This window comes from Festucalex cinctus, chromosome 4, assembly GCF_051991245.1.
Source record: "Festucalex cinctus isolate MCC-2025b chromosome 4, RoL_Fcin_1.0, whole genome shotgun sequence".
In the NCBI taxonomy this organism is placed as follows: Eukaryota; Metazoa; Chordata; class Actinopteri; order Syngnathiformes; family Syngnathidae; genus Festucalex; species Festucalex cinctus.
The window spans coordinates 16,336,505-16,357,656 of record NC_135414.1 but is presented as its reverse complement, the minus strand read 5'-3'; the positions used below and the strand labels follow the sequence as shown (position 1 = coordinate 16,357,656).

The 21,152-nt window shown below is 38.6% G+C and overlaps 1 protein-coding gene across 1 annotated transcript in view; it reads left to right on the top strand.

Annotated features, from left to right (window-relative positions):
• Positions 1-21,152, top strand: part of shank2b (SH3 and multiple ankyrin repeat domains 2b) — a 149,310-nt gene that overhangs the window by 6,393 nt on the left and 121,765 nt on the right. The window contains exons 2-7 of the mRNA XM_077519293.1: positions 1,751-1,846; positions 7,007-7,234; positions 12,871-13,074; positions 14,204-14,275; positions 19,354-19,462; positions 19,975-20,126. Coding sequence (XP_077375419.1) covers positions 7,025-7,234; positions 12,871-13,074; positions 14,204-14,275; positions 19,354-19,462; positions 19,975-20,126 — 747 coding nt within the window. The 5' untranslated portion in view covers positions 1,751-1,846; positions 7,007-7,024. The remainder of the gene's footprint in view (positions 1-1,750; positions 1,847-7,006; positions 7,235-12,870; positions 13,075-14,203; positions 14,276-19,353; positions 19,463-19,974; positions 20,127-21,152) is intronic.

Here is a 21,152-nt window from a genome sequence, read left to right as displayed (position 1 = left end):
TTCAGTGAATAGTAGACCATCATCTCTCTCTTCGCCTTCATTACTTCTTTATGAATACACACTAGGACTTAAATTACTTCTCTGAGCCACTGCTTCAAATCAAAGTGAGCTTCACTTTATCCTCACCTCACATCTTTATAGGCTGTTTGCTCAGTAAAATAACACAATAATAATCATTAAGTGGTGTAAGTCAGTCTTGCAAACTTTGTGTTTAACACATTCACTGCCAGCCCAGGCAAAAAAAATGCATCATTTGGCGTCTTTTTCCGTCAATGGCAGTGAAAGAGTTAATATGCAAAGTGAAACCATTAGAAAGCCTATAAAACACAAACAATATCTTAGTACATTACTTATTAATGCCTACACACTGTCTGCAGTATAAAAGAACAAATAGCCTTTGGCTTGTCATGCATCTGCCTCTGAGGATAATTGTTTAATCACACACAAAGAGTTATGAAGCAGAGAGAGGGAAGAGTGACAGAGCAGATAATGAAGAGGAAAAGGAGTAAGGTCTGTTACACTTGATTCTTCTCATTTGGGATCTTTGTCGTGTATTGGCCTCGTTAGCCTCCTCAATAGATGTGAACAATGGGTAAAAGAAATGGAGGAGGGCCCGACAGTTATAATCATCATGACTAAGCTCTTTTTTTTGGTTGTTTGATAAAATCTGCATGATTAGTCATATTTTATAATGAACAAAATAACAGACAAATATATGAAAAATAGCTTTGTCTGGTGTCTCATTTTCATTTTAATGTGTTATTCAAATGTTTGATATTCAGTGTCATCCCACATGCTGCCTCTATTTCGGAATTAGCATAAAAAAATGTCAGTAGCCGAGGTCTAGGAAAATGGTCATTAGAAACAAATTTCAATATGATTATAACTTTACAAGCAATACGCCAGCATTTTTGACAGAAAATTATGTTTTTTTTCCATATAATATACATTCAAAATAAGTGAAATCTTGCCTTAAAGTAGCACTTTTCAACCTTAATAAAATACTTTCTTCTGATGAAACATCAACTTGATGAGAAGACTTGCTTGGGAATGAGAGGACTTGCTGTGATTGGCAGCGAATTAAGTCAATTGCAATCCCACCCATAAAAGTGCAGATTGTCCTTTTTTAAAGGCTCCGACTTACGAACGTCTACAAAAATACAAACACTTAGTCTAACATGCCTGTACAGGGAGTTAGTCAGCTCGCCATGATAGACTTGTGTTGTGCACGGAAATAGAATCCACGGTGTTCAAACAGTATTAATTTGCATGAGGTATGTCATGTTGTCAAAAACTCCGCAAACTCAATGCTGTCATCAACCTTTTGACCGGCGGTTGTTCATCTATATTTGGGCTTTGGAACCCTTGACTGGAGGTTGAGTCCCGCGGCATACAAAATATAAAATGCCAACTAGTTGATGGAGAGATTCTATTCTGCTTCTTGACTAATGTCGAAAACCAGTAGAACGACAAGGATCATTTTGGAAAGAGGACACTTTCTGCCACATGTGGTAGGCTGATAAGGCTCCATGGGCCCATGTACTTGATCTCTTTGGCATCATTAAACAGTCTAAACTGTGCAAATACAGTCTTCTGGTCGTTAATGCAAGTATAGCAGAAAAAGATCCAGCAGAAGTTCGGCCAGAACTCTAAAGCAAATGAGGACAAGCAGTACGGGTCCAAATTAAGAAGCACCTGGACACATCATCAGTACACCTGGGTTCAATGGATATTTTGTATTATTCAACAGACATCCTCACCCAGGCAACCGGGCCGGATCCAGGAGTGATCCGATCATGGCCCCTGTGCAGCAAGCATTGATCCACCACTTCTCCTTTCGTCTGTGGTAAGAAAATTCACCTTATGCTTTATAATCTGTTTATTTCTTGGAAAAACTGACTTGATGCTGACTTGTCCTAGCCCCAAAAGAATAGTTGAGATTAGCAGAGTTTCACCTCAAACAAACGTCCACCATCAACGATGTAACCTTATGACGAACACGCCGGTTCTCATTGAGTTCCGGTTCATTGTGTCTACTATTCAGCTCCTCAACCCCAGTTCTTACTTCATTCTGGTTTGAACAACCAAAATCTATCCACATATTTTTTCTTCCAGGGCAAAGGTCTCTCATGCATAAAAAATTACCATTCAATGATGGCACAAAACTGCTAAAACAGCAAACCAACTTTTAGTGCAATAACTGACTTTGGGCATTTTTACAACATGAACTCATTCAAAATTTAATATTATTCAGGTAGTATGCTTGTCCTGCATGCATATATATATATATATATATATATATATATATATATATATATATATATATATATATATATACGATTGAGTGTATATTTGCTGTGATGCGCCAAATGCAGAGGTCAAATTTCATGTACGTGACAAAAAAAAAGAAAAAAAAAAAGATTATTCATTCTTCATAATCACATCCACCCACACCTATATCTTTTGGGGCTTCATTTCCAAGTCAGGTTGAATAGTTTATTCCCTCCTGTTACTCAATATAGTTTGTCATGAATATTCATTATGTGCAGATAGGCTTCAGATGTAAGCATTAGGCAAAAGTAGGTCATGTTTGTATAATGGAACATTTTCCATTAAACCTTCTGTTGAACATTAAACTTGAATGGTATAAATGTAAGAATGGGCTTCGAGATTGTGTCTTCATGCGGTTCAGATAGTCGCTATAGTGTCTTTCATCGTGCCATTAAGTTAAAAGGAAGTCAGCATTTTTGGAGTACTATCTATTTTAGACCTTCATACATTTTAAATTATGTGGATGTTGCTAAAATTATATATTTCATAGCAACATAATTACATTTATGACAAGCAAGTGGTGGCGCTGGTTGAAATTTACCATTGCTGTGTAAAACATGGGAGGAAGGGGAATGCCAAAAGTAGTCAGGAAGAAAATAAAATTGAAACAATCTGCCTAGTCATGCTGTGAAGATGATTCTGTAAACAATGACGTTTTGAGAAGAAACCAAGTAAGCCGTTTTTGATTATGATAGCCTATAGTTGTTAGTTTATCACTAATGTGCAAATTATTGTTTGCCTTGAAGACGCAACACAAACCCAATTACTGCTTATAAAAATGGTAGACCAGAGGAATAAATGGTCAGATTTTTAGAGCAGCAAATGCACAGTAAATATCATAATCTACTTGGTGAACATATTGGTATACGAGCAATAATATCACTTTAAAGTAGTGTTGTTCCAATACCGATACTAGTATTGGTAGAGGCGCCGATACTTCATTAAAACAGTGGTATCGGTATCGGTGAGTACTCACAAGTAACATGCCGATACCATTAATTCCAAGTATCGGTATGGTATCGGTATCGGCCCATACTGCAAAGCTGGGTATCGGAATTGGTATCGGGGGCCAAAAAACAGTATTGTAAGAACACTACTTTAAAGGCACTATATAAATGCAGGATTTATACCCATGAATCACTCTCAAAAAACACCTCTGGGCTTCTGTGCGCTTCAAGCTTGTGTGAGTGAGTGAGTGAGTGAGTGAGTGAGTGAGTGAGTGAGTGAGTGAGTGAGTGATTTTTTATTTATTTTTTTTAAATCTGTGCGTGCTGTCAAGTTGCAGCGGGAGTGACGTCATGCAGTTGACAAAATCGCCCGGCCCCGTCTGCGAAATACAGTTGACTTTTAATATTTTAATAAAGGGTCTTCAGAAATCAAATTATAAGGACAGCAGGAAACTCAAAAATATACTAGGACATAAATTAAGCAGTGGTACATGCTGTCTGGATGAAAAGCATTGAAAGGAAGGAACAAATAACACATTAGTAGGCCCCTGGAACCTATAACTGGACAATGCAGACTGGATAAGAGATGGCTAAAATGTCTGCACTGTAAGTGAGAAAACTTTGGAAATCATTCACTGATGTTTGCACTTTAGAATTACAATTGGAATTATAAATGAAAACCAACCACCAATTATCTAACACATTTTCACTAGTCACTGCTGGGTGTGTGCAATTTTAAAGTTAGCAAATTTGTTGAAAGCCTTGTTGAGAAAAGTGCTCTTCCATGTAGCAATGAGCACTGTAACGCAAGCTGGAACAAACATTATTTTGACATGAAGAAGCTGCTCTTTCCTCTCATTTGAATCTCTTGTATTCACACAAGCGTGTTTATTTTATTTTATTTATTTATTTTAAATGCAGCAGACCATCTGCGTCCTTATGAGCCTTCTGTTACCATCCGTTCTTTTCTCAAGATTGAGAAGCTTTGCCAAACACACCAGTACTACCAATGTGGGGCAAATGCGTGTGATGAAAGTTCCAAGTATGCCCGGGCTGCCATCTTCATCATCTTCTTGTCATCTCGAGGCTTTTAACATTAGATGCCTCCTACATATTCTTGGTTATACCAGACAGGGCCGTTTCCCACACACAGATATAATGCAATGTACTGTGTCCATGAGCATTGAGCAAACCATACCAAAGAGGCAACTATGATGGTTTGGCCACACAGTCCCAATGCCAACATATTGAACGGCCTGTCTGGTGCTATACGGACAGCTCCTGTCTACCAGCCTGCATAAAACCTATGGGACCGTGTCTGAGATACAAAGACTTATAGGGACTCGAAAGATGTGCATCATCAACCTCAACAACATAGTCAGCAGCACTGAACCTGTCTTATTGGTATTCACTATTCAGTATGTCACAATGGCAGAGATGGGAAGTAACCAAGTACAAATATTTTGTTTCTGTACATGAGTAGTTTTTCAATATTTTGTACTTTCCTGAGTATTTATTTTTTTTAGATTACGTTTTACTTTTATCTGTTACATTGTACTTTTTAACTTATATTTTTGTTTTTAAAAGCATGAAAATGATTAAAATACTTGACCTGGAAGGAATAGCCGCCGTCAATGTCGCCTGGCTCCGCCAATCATATGAAGCGGTACACAAGTTCCCCTACATCCCATCTTTTAATTGGCTTTATGACACATAATCACAAGGAGATGATTATAGACTTCAGGATTATGATCCTCTGCTCATTAAAGGAGCACCTGTGAAGCAAGTGGCCTCCTTCAAGTTCCTGGGAACTTAGTTGCAGGCGGACCTCAAGTGGACAGCTAACACTTCAGCGCTGACTAAAATGGCCCAGCAGAGACTCCACTTCCTGCGGGTACTACGGAGGCCCCATCTTGAGGTGCTGGCGTACTCCATTACTGCGTGGTTTGGTTTGCTACCCGCTTGGGGTCAGACAGAAAGAGTCTGCAGAGGGTTGTCTGATCTGCAGATAATATCATCGGCTGCCCTCTGCCCACCTTGGAGAACATTGCCAGCTCCCGCTGCTATTTTACTTCCTTTTACTTTTACCCAAAAAAATTTTTTATACAACTAATTGTACTTTTACTCAAGTCAATGACGTCAATACTTTTCCCATCTCTGCACAATGATGACATGCCCCCTGGAGGACAATTGCACCATTAAAGTGAGTTAAGAACACCAGCTAAGACACCACCCAGGATCAAGCCCCTCTGTAATAAAATATGCTGCTCTCGGATCTGGCTTTGAGTGTGTCTCTATGTTTATATCTAAAGTAGGAATGTAAGTTGTAACATCCATAATTCAACATCCCAATTCATTTCGTCACAGCAGCAGTCATAACCTGCATATTCTTCTCTCCAAAATTATGTAACACACCACAGGATATTCTTTACCCAGGGTGCAAGAGTGCTTTAAAGCCACCATCACATCTTGCAGACTGCTCAATAAACATCCATGTAACCATGGGCGGGCCACAGGGGTCTGTGCCCGCCCACCAAGATGATTGTGCCCCCCCATTTGAGGTATGGATCTCTAAAATGGATCTCTTTTTTTTTTTTAAATTATATTTTTCATGCATTCTGTTCACTCTTGTGTCCGAGTGTCAGTAAACCCAACACAGGTCTCGTGGTGGAGGAGGTACAATTAGGCCCCGTGGCGTTCCTAAGCAACTTGGCACCCGAGGCAGGATTTCTGGCAGATATATATATATATATATATATATATATATATATATATATATATATATATATATATATATATATATATATATATATATGTATGTATGTATGTATGTATATATATATATATATACATATGCAACCTGATGCAAAAGGACTACAAAATACACAAATTGCAGACTGAAAATATTTATTTCTTACCATACTCCAGTCAAGCAACATATCACTCAACAATAAAAATCAGAGCAAAATAGTAGTTTTTCTGACTACCCTTGACTGCATGAAGTCTTTTCAATTAAGCACATGCGTGCTCGCACACTTAGTGAATATGAATATCCAATGTGTTTATTGGTGTGGTGATTGACAAGCCAGTACTGAGCAGAAAGTAACCTCACAATCCTTATCTGTGTCTCAGGTATGAAAATGTGTGCAAATCACTGTGTGTAATGTTTAGCAAAAAGTATGAAGTCTGTGTCTATTGTTGTGCAACTCTGGACAAGTGTTTTGCTCCTTGTGTGTAACATCTGCAATTGTCTGAAAATTTTCATCTTCAAGTGTGTAGACTGTAAAAAATTGTAAAATAAGTTATTCATATCTCCAAATGTTATGAATGTCTTCTAATTAGGTCAGTCATGAAAGCCTTACTATAAGCCGGGACTAATAATTTTACATTAGGTTTTGTTTTTTGTTTTTTTTAATCAATCTGTTAGCCTCAAATTATTAAAGTTCATGCAGTCTCTCTGAATTGTCTTTTTTTTGGCTCATATTCTGTGCTTTCATTCTGTGATTCTTTTACTCACAGTTTGAGGTAAAACCTTTTGTGAAGCTTTTCAGCCACATGCCTTCCTCTGGGCAATGAAGTGAATGGTTGAGGATGAACCATCAAAATAACAAGCACCCTCTGAGGAGACCTCAAACACAACTAATGGTTTCACATGTACATTTGGAAACAAAGCAATCGAGTTAGTGAGACTGACTGATTGACGAATGCTCTTTCTTTGTCTTGCCCAGCTAAATCTGCCAGGCCTGATGACGATCCCCCGGAGCCCCACTTCTAGCGAGGATGAGATGGCTCAGAGTTTTTCCGATTACTCCGATGACTGCGCCTCTGAAAGCTCCCATGAGGAAACCATTTATGAAACTATAAGGGCCACCGCTGAGCCATCACCACACCACATGGACGACATTCACGTAAACTCACTGGTCATCCGCGTTATCATCCCCGACCTGCAGCAGACGGTGAGTAAGTGACTTTGACGGAGGACAGAAAAAAGGGGCAAGGGAGCCATAAATACACTCCAATACACACTTCATTCATTGTGTTGTGCAGGGAACGTGCATATCACGATATTGCCGGTATCGTTACATCCACGATACCGGCAATATCGTCGTCATGTCACGATATTAAAAGCAGCAGGTTGATTTTTATTTGTGCAGTTCTAACACCCTCTTGTGGCTAATTTTGTAGTGCAGTTTAATTTTCACTAGGCATGTTTTGGCCATTATTTGCACTGTAAAAAGAAAAATGCTGTTTTTACGGTAAAATACCGGCAACTGTGGTTGCCGAAAGTGTACCATTAAATTACAGTCACACATTTTCTACGTTTATGGTAATAAAAAAAAAATAAAAATGTATTGACGCTGTTGATTTTAAAATTATAAAATGTACTTGATGCGAGATTTTACCGTTAAAAACAGTTTGAACGTTTTACCAGAAAATTTACATTTCAAAAATGCTATTACTATGGTAAAAATAAAAAAAAACACTTATTCCTATTTTGCAGTGCCTTCAAATTGCTTTGTAATTTGACTACTCATTTCACCTACTGATTACACAACATCAGGAACAACTGTACTTACATTATCTTGCTCATGAATCTTTGATACCATCTCATTGCACTGGGATTGAACCAAGAACCTCACATTTGCAAGACAACCACTCTACCACTGAACCACCACCCTAACCTGTTGTTCTTAAGTAAGTAATCAGTAAAGGACTGCTGGAACTACAAGTTTGATAGAGGATATATAATATGGGGGGAACTGTGGAGATTTTTGTATCGTTAAGGGTGGCGTGATGGTTGAGTGGTTAGCATGTCCGCCTCTCAGTACTGAGGACTCGGGTTCGAGTCCAGGCTCCGGCCTTCCTGGGTGGAGTTTGCATGTTCTCCCCGTGCCTGCGTGGGTCTTCTCCGGTTTCCTCCCACATTCCAAAGACATGCATGGCAGGTTAATTGGGCGCTCCGAATTGTCCCAAGGTGTGCTTGTGAGTGTGGATGGTTGTTCATCTCTGTGTGCTCTGTGATTGGCTGGCAACCAGTTCAGAGTGTACCCTGCCTACTGCCCAAAGCCAGTTGAGATAGGCTCCCAGCACCCCCTGCGACCCTTGTGAGGAATAAGCGGTCAAGAAAATGGATGGATGGATGGATATTATTATTAATATAACAATTTAAATTTTCAATCCAATAATTCAGATTAAACAAAACAAATTCAATTTATGAAATTCAAATTCAGTTTTTCAATGCAATTACTGTCCTAACATTTAATGATTTAATTTCAGATATAAAGTATTCAAATTCAGTTTCTTGTGACAGACATATGAAAGGAATTTTGTCATAGGTGAAATCATGACATTACTCCTTGTGACTGGGTCCAAGTCAGCCCTTACATTATTAGACGCTCCAGAATTGTATTGTTGAATTGTAGATACTGTATGTCACAATAATTATTGCTTCATGCATTTCAAAAAATTTTTTTAGACAAGTGTAAAAGCTGAGTTGACTGCCTCTCATTTTACATGGCACCACTTTGCATGCTGTTTTGCACCTGCCTTTCAGGTGTGGTATTTTGCACACACTCCTCCCAGAACATAGACAATAAACTGTCCTTCAATTATGTGCAGCATTTGGCAGATGCAAATAATTTGTAGTTAAGCTTCCACATATTTTTTAGTCTGTGCACAATCAAGTTTGTGCCCATTTTTCACATGCAAACTTTAGTAAACCAGGACCAGAACGCTTATTTGACAGGCAAAAACTCATATGACTCTTGATCAACTATGCAATGAGCAGCAGCAGCAGCACATTTCAGATTGTCTGCTTGTATTCTTTACTCTTTCACTTCTACTTGTCCATGTAAACAGTTCTATGGTTTTGCTCAGATTTTGCGGCACTGTATACAAGTGAAAGATTCATTGTACTAGAGGAATATGGCTGGTGCCATCATGTGGATGCATGGTCCATTGTTTGCCGCCTTTTTGGCATTTTACTGCCAAGCTCTAAATTGTTCCTTCTCCTTAGCTGGCAGGCGAGCTGCAACTATGGCGACTTTTTTTTGTTTCTTTTTTGCTATTGGTGACTTTTCAGTCTGCTTGCTTTTGGAAAATACATTCCTGCTTCATGAACCAGTGTTGCTTGTATTGGTTAGCACTTGAAAAATAATAATTATAAGGCTTAAATTGTTGAGACATTGAATGTTTGAGTACTTCCTCCTTTTAGAAACATAGACAAAGGTATTACCCCAAGTACCCCAAATCACAAATAATAACAGAATTTTGCACAAATATATCCTACTCAATACAGCAAATTCATATAAATTCATATAAAGAAATAACAAAAAAACTCACAAAAACAAAACAAAACAAAAACAAACAAACTGAACTGCAGCACCAAATAGTGCCGGGCAATATGGAGGGGGGGGGGGGGGTAAATCATATTATGGGCAATTTTATATCATATATATGCTGTGTACTGTGTGTTAAGCGCAAGTGTGTTAACGGCGTTTAAACTAACGGTGTTAGTTTATGAAAAAAGTATGGAATTACCTGAGTAATCTAACGAATTATTTTCCCCATATTTGAAATGCCGGTGTCATTATTGTATGTAAAATGTTTTACAATGTATTTATTAGTTTCAAGGCTTGAAGTAAGCTTACAATGCGATACGCAGCCTAAGCTAAATATTAGCTGGTCGTTTACTGTACATTTGTGTTGACCTGCTGCTTTAGTTTCTTTAATTTCTTATAAGAGGTATTTACTTACTCGATACTATACCTACTTTCAATCTTTCATGTAGATGAAATTGCTTACATGCTTAGTGGTTAAAAGGCATTATAATTGAAATAAACGTTAAAAATATTACTGATTTGGGGCCGTGCGAAACTGAGTAAATTGCCAAAACGCCATAATGGAGGGCCGTTGGTGACAAAACAACCCCACAACCCAGTGAGGAAACACTAAAGTATAAAAACAACATTAAAATAAAATAAAACCATATGCTAAAAAGGAGCATCTAAGTAAGGAAATGTAAACTAAGAATACTAGAAAAGATAAAAGATGTAGAAAGTCAAGGGTGGCACTGGAGTTACACTTCTACAAGACCACAGCAAACTTGAATGCTCACCCATTGATGCACTTGGGCATCCAAAATGAGTTACCCTTCCCCCACTGTATACTGTATGTCAGTGGTGTCCAAACTACGGCCCGCCATCTATTTTTCAGTGGCCTGCGACATATACTAAAAATGGTATTTGACTCAGTTCAAATAAAATAAACAAAACAAAAATGTTTGGAGATGGTCAAAGTAAGAAGGGAGGTTTTCGAAAAACAGGTGCCATTAAAGGTTATTTTTGTTCACTAAAACTAATGAAATAACTAAAACTAAAATTCAAAAAACAATATTGTTACCGAAATAAAATAAAAACGAAAATGCTTTTTCATAAACGAAAACTAACTGAAACTACATTTTATGTTTACAAAACAAACTAAAACTATAATTATAGCAAACATGTCCTTTTGTTTTAGTCTTTGGTAATTAATTTAATGCATGAGCCTTTGGGGATGATTTTAAGTATGATTTTTAGTAGATTTATTTTGATATAAACCGGAATAATGACGTTTGAAAGTATGTCACACAGAAGTGACGTCATCTAGCAGCAGCCAATAGATGACGTCGCTCCCATGGTGTTTCTTTTAAATATTGCGCACAAGTAATAAACATTTTAAAAAGACAAACTAATACTAATGCTAAAACTAACAAACTAAACTAAAACTAAGCATTTTTTTTAAAGAACTAAACTAATAAAAACTAACAGAATCCCCCTGAAAACTAATAAAAATGAACTAAAATGAAAAATTCCAAAACTATAATAACACTGCTGCCATATTACAAATAAATTGGTTTATATACTGTAGCATTGTTATAAATATGCAAAAGCACAAATAAATTATTTGTACAATTTTTAGGACTAAACACAATTTCTCTTCATAACATTATGTGGCCCTTACGTCCTTCTGATTTTCTACATGTGGCCCTCAAATGAAGTTTGCACACCCCTGCTGTATGTACTTTTAAACTGCACAGGCAGTGATGTAGTTGGGTAACCAGTCGGCAGTCACATTATGTCCACACCAATTATGATTATCGACAGCAACTATTCAGTTTTGAAGGTGAACCTTGCAATATTACATTTTAAAGTTATCTGGTGAAGCAGTAGTAGCAATTGTGAGATGCCTAATTTTCATTGTTCCTGTGATGGTGACAATGCATTTCTATTCTATTCTCTGCTCTTCTAAGTTTTTATTATTTCACACCTGCTGTGAGGATTTCAGGGGGTAAAGTTCATAGACTGCTTATCCCTACAGACTTTTATCACTGATTAGAGTTGCTATCACACTGAGCAGCACAGCCAGCTGCAAAGACTCATTTTGAGTCAGGATGCCACAGTGAAGCGCTCATAAACCTTTCATATTTGAAGGAAGGCCAGAGAACCTGAATAGATTTTTTTTTTTTTTTTTTTTAATGGAACCCGCTAAGAATAGGGGAACAAGAGCCAAGTGATTAGTGTTGAATTTAATTCACAATGAGCGGAGTGGCCCTGTTGGCATGCAGTATACAGTACCGTGACTCAGAACAATAGAAACGCTCAACAATGTTGAATTACTTCCATCCATTCTCTCTTCCACACTTAAGCCTGTTCAAGGTCACAGGGATCTACAGCCTATGCCAGCAGACTTCAGGTGAAGGTCAGACCACACCTAGAACTGGTCACCAGTTAAACACAGAGCACATATAGAGACAGACAGACTTTCACACTCATATTAACACCATCAGCGAGTGGGACTCAGACCTGCATGGAAGTCGGCAAGTGAATCACCAAACCATCCGTGATGCCACATTATCCGTATAAGAGCTGATTTTCATCCATTTTCTTTGGCTTATATGAGGTCCAAGGTACAAGGGCAGCAACTTAAGCACCGAAGTCCAGACTTCTCTCTCCCCACCCACTTCCTCCAGATCCTCGGGTGGGATTACAAGGTGTTCCCAGGCCAGCCGGGAGGCATAGTCTCTCCAGCGTGTGTGGGCTGTCAGGGCCCTCCTCCCTGTGGGACGTGCCTGGAATATAACATATCACACCAGGAAGGGGTCCAGGCGGCATCCTGACGATGCCTGAGCCACCTCATTTGGCTCCTCTTAATGCGAAATTATCAGCGGCTTGACACTGATCCCCTCCCGGATGACAGTTATTCGCCTTTTCTGTGGAGGAAACTAACTTTGATTGCCTCTATCTAGGATTTTGTTCTTTTAGTCGTCACCCACAGCTAATGGCTAATGTGAGAGTCAGAGTACACACATCCAGTACACACAGACCAGTTTGTATATAATTCATTTTTAACTGTATTTAGAAGGAATTTCAGATATTTCCCACGGAATTTGAGAGTTGTGTCAAAACCTTCCAAAATTTAAACTTAAACAATTCTAAAGTCGCAGACAAGATTGCAATGTTAAATGTTCAGAAAGAAGACATAGTGTGGATTTTCTTATCTACTGTATGCCATTAATTTGTCTTGCATACTTGTCTCTCACTCCCAAAACCAGAAATGTATGAGGTTCAACCCGAATGCAACAGTCTGGGTTGCCAAGCAGCGGATCCTGTGTACACTTAATCAGAGCCTGAAGGATGTGCTCAACTACGGCCTTTTCCAGCCTGCCAGCAATGGGAGAGATGGCAAGTTTCTGGACGAAGAACGTAACCTCCGCGAGTACCCTCAGCCAATCAGTAAAGGTGTTCCATGTTTGGAGGTACACATCCATACACAATATGCAAAACATGTATTTGTTACACATGTAACAAATGTTTATCAGGGTTTTGGCGGTCTTCAAGTGCCTCTAGTATGCAATTAGCACACCTCACTTAGGCCCTGTTCACACTTCGTTCCTCAAAAAATTCTTGTACAGACAGAAACGTTTCAAGACATGCGAGTGTCCAAAAGAAGACGCTGAGGACGTTTAACGGCAGTAATGTATAGGCTATGCCAAGTTTGGAGTGGCACAGTAGCACAGCCACAGGCAGTTAACGGAAAGCGCAGAAGAAGAATCTGCGAAGAAGAGGAACCACTGATCTGAATATATTACTGGATAGCCGATAGGCCAAGATTTTTGAAGTCGCGAGGCCGCTATATTACTCCTCCCAAGAAACGTTTCTCGGCATACGATCTATACATTTTCAGTATCAAAATTGGAGAACATTTGAGACAGCACTTAGTAGAAACAGCATGATCTATGATGTTTTAAAATTTTTAAACATAAACAAGGACTTCAGACATTTTACAATTTGCCTTAAATGCATGTATAAATGATATGTTTAATGATGTTTACAGTTGGAAACTTTTATTAAAGCTCGTCTGTGAGTCGAACGTACCTGTGAGCGAGTTACGTCACATGATGCACCTTATTTACACCGGTCATGAAAATAGAGCCCTTGGTGTGGATTCCTGAATCCTTAAGTGGACACAAGCTGAAACACCTTATACTGTAAAAAGAGCCAGGGGATGTACGACTCAGTTTTGTCATTTTCCATAAAAAGTAGTGCATTACAGCGTTGTATTGCTGAAATCAACACTAAAATAAACTATTTTAAAAAAATGAGCAAGAACTGCAAGTGGTAATATTAGAATATTGCCACTTGATCTCTTAAGTAAAGTTATTTGCTGTTTAAATGTAAACGACGTGTATACGCACCACTCACATGCATATAAAAGAATTAAAAGGCTGACTTTCTATATATTTATACATAACACTTCAGAGACAAAAACATTTGAAATGTTAACACCTGCATTTTTTTTTAATTTTCAACTAACTCTATTATAAACATTTATTTGGTCTTTCTGTGGAGATTTGTTCATGAATTATTTTGTGTCTCTCATTTTAGTTTCGCTACAAGAGTCGAGTCTACAGACATCCAAATTTGGATGAGAAACAGATTGCTAAGCTTCATACGAAGGTAAGTACCTACAACAGAAATAAGATGTACAAAAAAAGAAAGTATAATTATTATAAGAGAGTATGAAGCATTAAGGTTAATGGAGTTACTTTTAACTGATTCATGCAAATGGGAGAACACGTTGACTATGTTTGAGAAGATGACATTAAATGAACCACTTTTGCTCATAAGAAATTCCACAATTGAAGAGTGGGTTTTTCCACCAATGCTCCTCCTGAGGGTTGGGAAACGATCATGTTGGGATCTATTATGTTTCGTTTTTGAATGGCAGTAGTATGCTAAAGACAGTGTGATATATATATCAGCAAAGAACAACCCATCATGCCTCAGTGAGCATTAACACTTAACTACAACAAAACAAAATAAATATGTCTATCAATCCGGAAGAAAGTTTTAGACAAATTTCACGTCACAACTGACAAAAGAAATTTAGATGATCAATGATTTTAAGTATTTGGGTATCACTCTAGAAGAGTTCCAAACATAAAGTTTAATGTGCATATAAGGCAGTTGTCAAACTGTAAAAATCAGTCTAAACAGTTTTAGGCCTCAGGTCTTCTACTGCATCGTTTGCCAATTTCCTTAATCTACAAACAAGCCTTAAAGTTTTCGATCAGCAACCCACAAACATGGCATCATATTATAAAATTAGTCAAAAAATTCTCAAGTTTGATAAAAATGTTCCTTTTTGAAACTGATTGTAAAATGCTTCAATGGGCCCTCATGCATCAGTCATATAAAAAGAATGACAACCGCGGGAGAATAAGTGGTGTGAATGAGCAGAACTCTCAAATTTCAAAAAGGCAAAACAATATTCGGACAATCATCCCGTTCAGTAAAACGTGCACATCTCATTTGGCAATGTTGTATAGTTCCTGGAATTGTATTATATTGTATAATCTCTGTGAAATAATCAATTTAATTAATTCAACCATTAACGCTACCTTAAACTCACTTTTGAATTTGACAGTTTCACTTTCACACCTGTTGCTAACAGTGTGCGCAATAAGTTAGTCAGTGAACATGCAATTTAGTGCCTGCTATATGCCATTTTAGGAAGGGTTAAAAACTACAAAATGAGGAAAATGCATCTTATTCATCCTTTAAGATTTAAAATCCAAAGGAAAAAAAATCTGCTGGGAAGAGCAATGTTGAAAAGTGAAAATTCCGATTAGACTGTTGAAAATATAGTAGAAGGATCACCTGTGCTTGAGCTCAGAAATCCCAAATAAATCTATGGTGCCGATTTCATATCAAGTAGTTGCAGTGTGATGCTGCATGAAAACCTGTGGTTCATCTACTGCTTAGGAGAAGTCTCTTTTTTTTCATGCCAGCTCCAACAGCAGAGCACTTTTTCCACTCCATCTCTGTCCCACCCACAAGAGTAAAAGTCAAGTGTGTTGAGCGATTTGAAGATTTGTTTCCTCTGCCGAGCCGTTTTATGCTCACCTTAGGCAGCTATCCCAAAAGTGTTTATAATCCTGTTTTGCGGGCAAAGTGTAAATGTTTCATTTTGGCATACCAGGAAATGTCTGACAACTACTTAAATGCTGCACGAATGCAAGAAGAGAGTAGGAAATAAGTGCAGAACAATGTGAAGCAAATGCACGTTTGCACTGCTAAAACATCAGAGTGGTTAAAACTATTTCCTGGATTTGAACTTGTTCGACTGAGCCTTTATTGGTTCATGAGCAATGAGATAATTTGGGTTTTAAAAACTATGAAATGGAAAGTTGCACTACTGCGTGAGTCATCCTGGGCGCACCCTGACTCTTGTCCAAAATCAGCTGGGATGGAATCCAGTGTCCCTATGAATGGCCAAAAAAAAATAATAAAAAAAAAAATGGATGGTTGAATGGATTTGGTTGCTTTTTTTTTTTTTTTTTTTAAGGCTTGGGGGGGGGGGGGGGGTCGCTTGATCCATATCTCTGTTACAGATCCAATACTATTCCAATCAATTCCATGTCTGGTGCTCTGCGGTTGACGAAAGCTCATATACTGCCATTAAATACTCATTCTTCAATACCAAGAGTCTCACTGTTCGAACCTTGAGAGCACCTGTCCAGCCTGACATTCAATCAGGATCGTTATCAGGCTTCTGCAGAGCTTATTTATGAACTGATCATTGATTCATCTGTGTTGGAGGAGGGAGACATGGAAAACAGGCTGGATAGTGGTTGTCACGTTGGGGGGTGTTGGAGGCAGGACCCAAATGCAGGGGGGCAACAAAACAGGGCAAGGCAGGGATGCAAGTAAAAAAGGGGATTTAATTAACAAAAAATGTGAACAAGGTACTATGGAAAAATACAACTTAACAAGGTCAAAAACAAACACAAGGCATGGCATGGCATGGATAACATGGAATCACAGGGACAGTAACAGGAACAGTAACAATGACTCAACAAGAACTGAAAGAAAGCAGGGTAACTAAATACACATGGTAACGAGAAAACAACAGACACCTGGGCAAGATACAAGAGGCTTGGGGAGCTGATTGGTCAACACAGTGGGAAGGGAAGACACACTCAGGTGAACGTGGTTACACATAACGGGACAAGGGAAGAGACAAGGAATACATGACAAACAACCAAAAACACCAAAAGAAAACAAAATCCCACCCCCACAAAACCAAAACATGACAGAGGTTCTAAAAGGACCAAAACTTGGAGATCCCTGTCCTATGCGGCTAAGAAAAAAAAGGGGAGAAAAAACAAAGGCACAACCACATCAAGCAAACCAGTGAGTGAATTAATATGGGGCAAGTCTATGAACTCCTGACATTTCCAAATATTAAACAAGCAATGACTCATCAGTGAGATCGAAGGACCAGCCCTCCATCTGTGTTCAAACAAATCTTGCTTGGCTCAATCAGCTTGTTAAAAGACCTTGTCGAATGAATTCAGAGATTTGTTTGTTTCGCAATACATTGTAGATGTTTGAAAATAATTGCGAAAAGAAAACGTGTGCAACCACAGAGAACAGTTTATTACTCAATTGTGGAGATACAGTTGTGCTTCAGGGTATGTGAACTTATGAGCACAACTGTAAATGTACAAAAGCTAAATGACACCGCTTAATGGAAAAAAAAGTGCTATGATTTGAAAAATTCAAATGCCTTTTTCTCACCATGCAGTGCTTTTAGGTATGTAAACTTTTCAAGCACAACTGTATACTGTTTAACTGTTTTTCCACCATTTCAATTTTCCTTATTCTTGTGGACATGGCTAAAACACATCCTGTGACACAACTTGGATGTACGAGTTGTGCCACCCCTATTATGTAACAATTGAGGCATTAGTTTCATCTGTAGTTATCTGGCACATTTTCAAGTGACAGTTATAATTACTTGGCCTATTTGTTAGCTAGCTATGCCTACACACTGAAAAATGCATCTTCCCTGGATGCCACACTTTTGAGAACAGCTTGGTGTTGCTAATTCAGTTCCCAAGTGCTTGGCAGGGATGGGCAATTGGCAGCCCACAGACTCATATATATATATATGGTATTTTGGTATGGTATTTTAAATCATAAAACATTTGTCCTATTAAATAACTTTTTCCCTTTTTTGTCACTCGTTTGCATTCAAAGAATAATATATTTTTAGACATATGTTTGTTTGTGCAGGTGTGTTAGCAGAACTAGGCAGGGAATGCAACACCCAATTAACCTATAGGCTATACCAGATCAGAAATACCAAATGAAGCTACTATTTTGTTTTTCCACTTTGGTTGAAAGGTCAAAAGGTTTGCTCTTTCTTGCTCTTAATTTTGTGAAAATAAATGAAGAAGTTTCCTTTTGGCGCGCACACAAAAAGCTCAAACAACCTCCATAGGCATGTTAATTTTCATTCACTTTTGTTTTTCTTTATTTATTGCTCCACAACTAATTTAATAAATGAAGTTTGAATGCTTTGAACACGCAATTGGAAATATCAAATACAGTAAACAAAATAGATAGTATCGAGCTAAAAATATATATTTCTGTCTATACATGTGTGTGCAAATGTTATATAAATACAAACAAAAATGGCCAAGAAACAATGGCCAAATTGTTGGTTATTCCACCGAATGAATGTGGTAAGAAGTATAGTAATTTGTTGTTAGTTTTTTAGGACATCTTGTAATTATCCATCCATCTATACGACTTAAACTGCCAACTAGTTGTCTATTTATGCCCTGCGTTTGTCTGGTGACCAGCTTCGGGTGTACCCCGCTTATTGTCCGCTCTATAGGCTCCAACACACCCACAACACTGGAGAATGGATGGCTGGAAATGTTGAAATTATTTTGCAGCACAAATAATAACTAATAACAGTGAGATTCCAATTTGATCTTTGGGCAAACATGCTGAAATGTTCTCTGCCTTTTGTCTTAGTCAACTCAGCTTTCCTTGCCAGTCTATGAAATGATTGCTAATCATTGGCTTGATATTCTTTTGCTATATCATTCCTCATTTTCTCCTCTCCTTGAGGGAGCTGTTCTCTTGTCTATTTTTATCATGTGGCCTGGAATGAAAGCAAATGGGAACAGAACCGGAAAAAACGATCATCCATTCTACTTTGTCACCACTCTGTAAATATTGTCCCCTCCCCCTTTCGGTGTTTTGCTTTCAGAAGTCTTTTATTACATTGCTGCGTCATAACAAGCAATTATTTCCTTTCCTCATTTCTAAACACATCCTTTTTTTTTTTTCCTTAAATCAACCCCTGTTATTGTTTAAACCCTACATTGTTAACAACCTGCATTTCAATCCATTCTGGGCCTCTTAAGTGCTTTTTCCACGCTACCACTATTTGTCCATCCATCCATCCATCCATCCATTTCCAATATTACTTATCCTGGACAGGGTCGAGGGGAGCTGACGTCTATCCCAGCTGATTTCAGTCAAAAGGTTATACCCTGCCTTGGTTGCCAGTCATTTGCAGGGTACATCTAGAGATGGACCATTCACACTCACATTTACACCATCACCAAGTGTGAAATGGTCCCATACTGCCTGCACTGAGGTCAAATGTACTACCTGCATCAGTCCATTTGTGTTTATATTCTAATAGTTTATTCTCTTCCATGGCTTTGCAGGCCAATCTAAAGAAGTTCATGGACTTTATACTCCACAACCAGGTGGAGAAAGTGTCTAAGATGCTCGAGAGAGGCCTCGATCCCAACTACCATGACAGTGACACTGGTGGTAAGTCGGTGGGGGGTGGCCGCTCCTAATTTGGACTAAAGCAGGCTTATGCTGCATTCGAGGATGGACAGAAGTCAGACTTTTCCGAGTTCAAACCAGGAAGTGTGTACGGGAACGCCCCCTTGAACTCGGAAATTCCACTTGCGAAGTCGGAAAAATAGTTGACTTTACCAACGGGCAAGTGACTTCACTCTACAATGGCGACCACAGACCGTGAATGGTAAAACACAATTGACTTGATTATAAAACTAGATAACTTTCTTCATTCATAAATATTCGACATTATGTCGCCCTTTCGGCATAGGCTGCAATGGATGCTGGATGCTGAGTGGGCAACATTCATAACTTAGGAGCCAAATTCGCTGCTCTCAATGTGTATGTGGTGTACTTTGTAGAACTTAAACTGAAGAACAGAAAAAAAAACATTCTGAAGCTGATTGTGAAGATGTTGATTTTCTGTCTACCCAAAGAACATATTATTAAAACACCCATCATATCCTATATCCCTCCAGAGAGCCCCCTGACCTTTACATCACATCTGGATAACGTGGTGGAGATGATCAAGGTTCTTAAGAATGGGGGCGCTCACTTGGACTTCAGAGCCAAAGATGGTATGACAGCCCTCCATAAAGCAGCACGTTCCAAGAACCAGGTTACGCTCATGGTAAGAGACATTAAGGGTTGAATCCACGAAAGATTTGCGTGGCTTTTGCGCGGTGCAAAAATGGAGCAATCTGGGAGCGTGAAATCCACAAAGCATGCGCAGATGGTAACATTTATTACTACGTAACTGCGCTGCCAACCAAATTTCACTTCAATGAGCCGGTGCTTTTTGCACATATTTAAATGAGGTAATATGCATATACTGTATTTGATGGATAAATTGCTCTCATCTATGAAAATTAGACTCATTTATAAACAGCATCTAATTCACTTACATTTAGCGATATTGGCGATCGCAGTCAGGGCATGAAATACAATTCCCCTTTGCCCCACACGTTCGCCGATCAGCCCGGGCATCATCATTTGCAGGCCATGTATTAACACTCCATTATGCTATATGAAATCTCACATCTCTACATATGTAAACATCAACCTTTGAAAAGATAAAACTGATCGCACCAATAATTTGTATTTTATGGACATTGAATGAATGAATGAATGAATGAATGAATGAATGAATGAATGGCGGCGGCGTATTCCTCTCCACTCACTACGCTTAATAAGGAAAACACTTATGTCCATGAACTGTTTCCTGACAGTCCCACTTTTGCACCTCCTCAGTCCAAACTCACGTTCTGATAATTTCATCTTTCTCTCAACTGCTATTATTCTGCCATGTATTCTTGGCGAAAATTCGGCATTGTCATGTGTGGTAAATCAGGTGCAAACTGCATTCAACTGTCAAACTTTGTGGGCGTGTTTGTGCCAGTATATGATTAGAGCAATATCCTTCGTGAATAGGACATTAAGAGGGAGCAGACTGGACGTGTAAATGAAGAGCACCGTGCCATGCACTGCTGTCATGATCCCGGGATCGAGGTTGCGTCAGGTTAATACATGCTTTCCAAAAACATTATTTGCGTCACGCAAACTCTGTGTGGGCATTTGCGCTGGCGTTAGTGATTTAGACGCTGCATATCAATGAGTCTTATTTGCATTGGCGTGGGCAAATGTATGCAAATTGCCT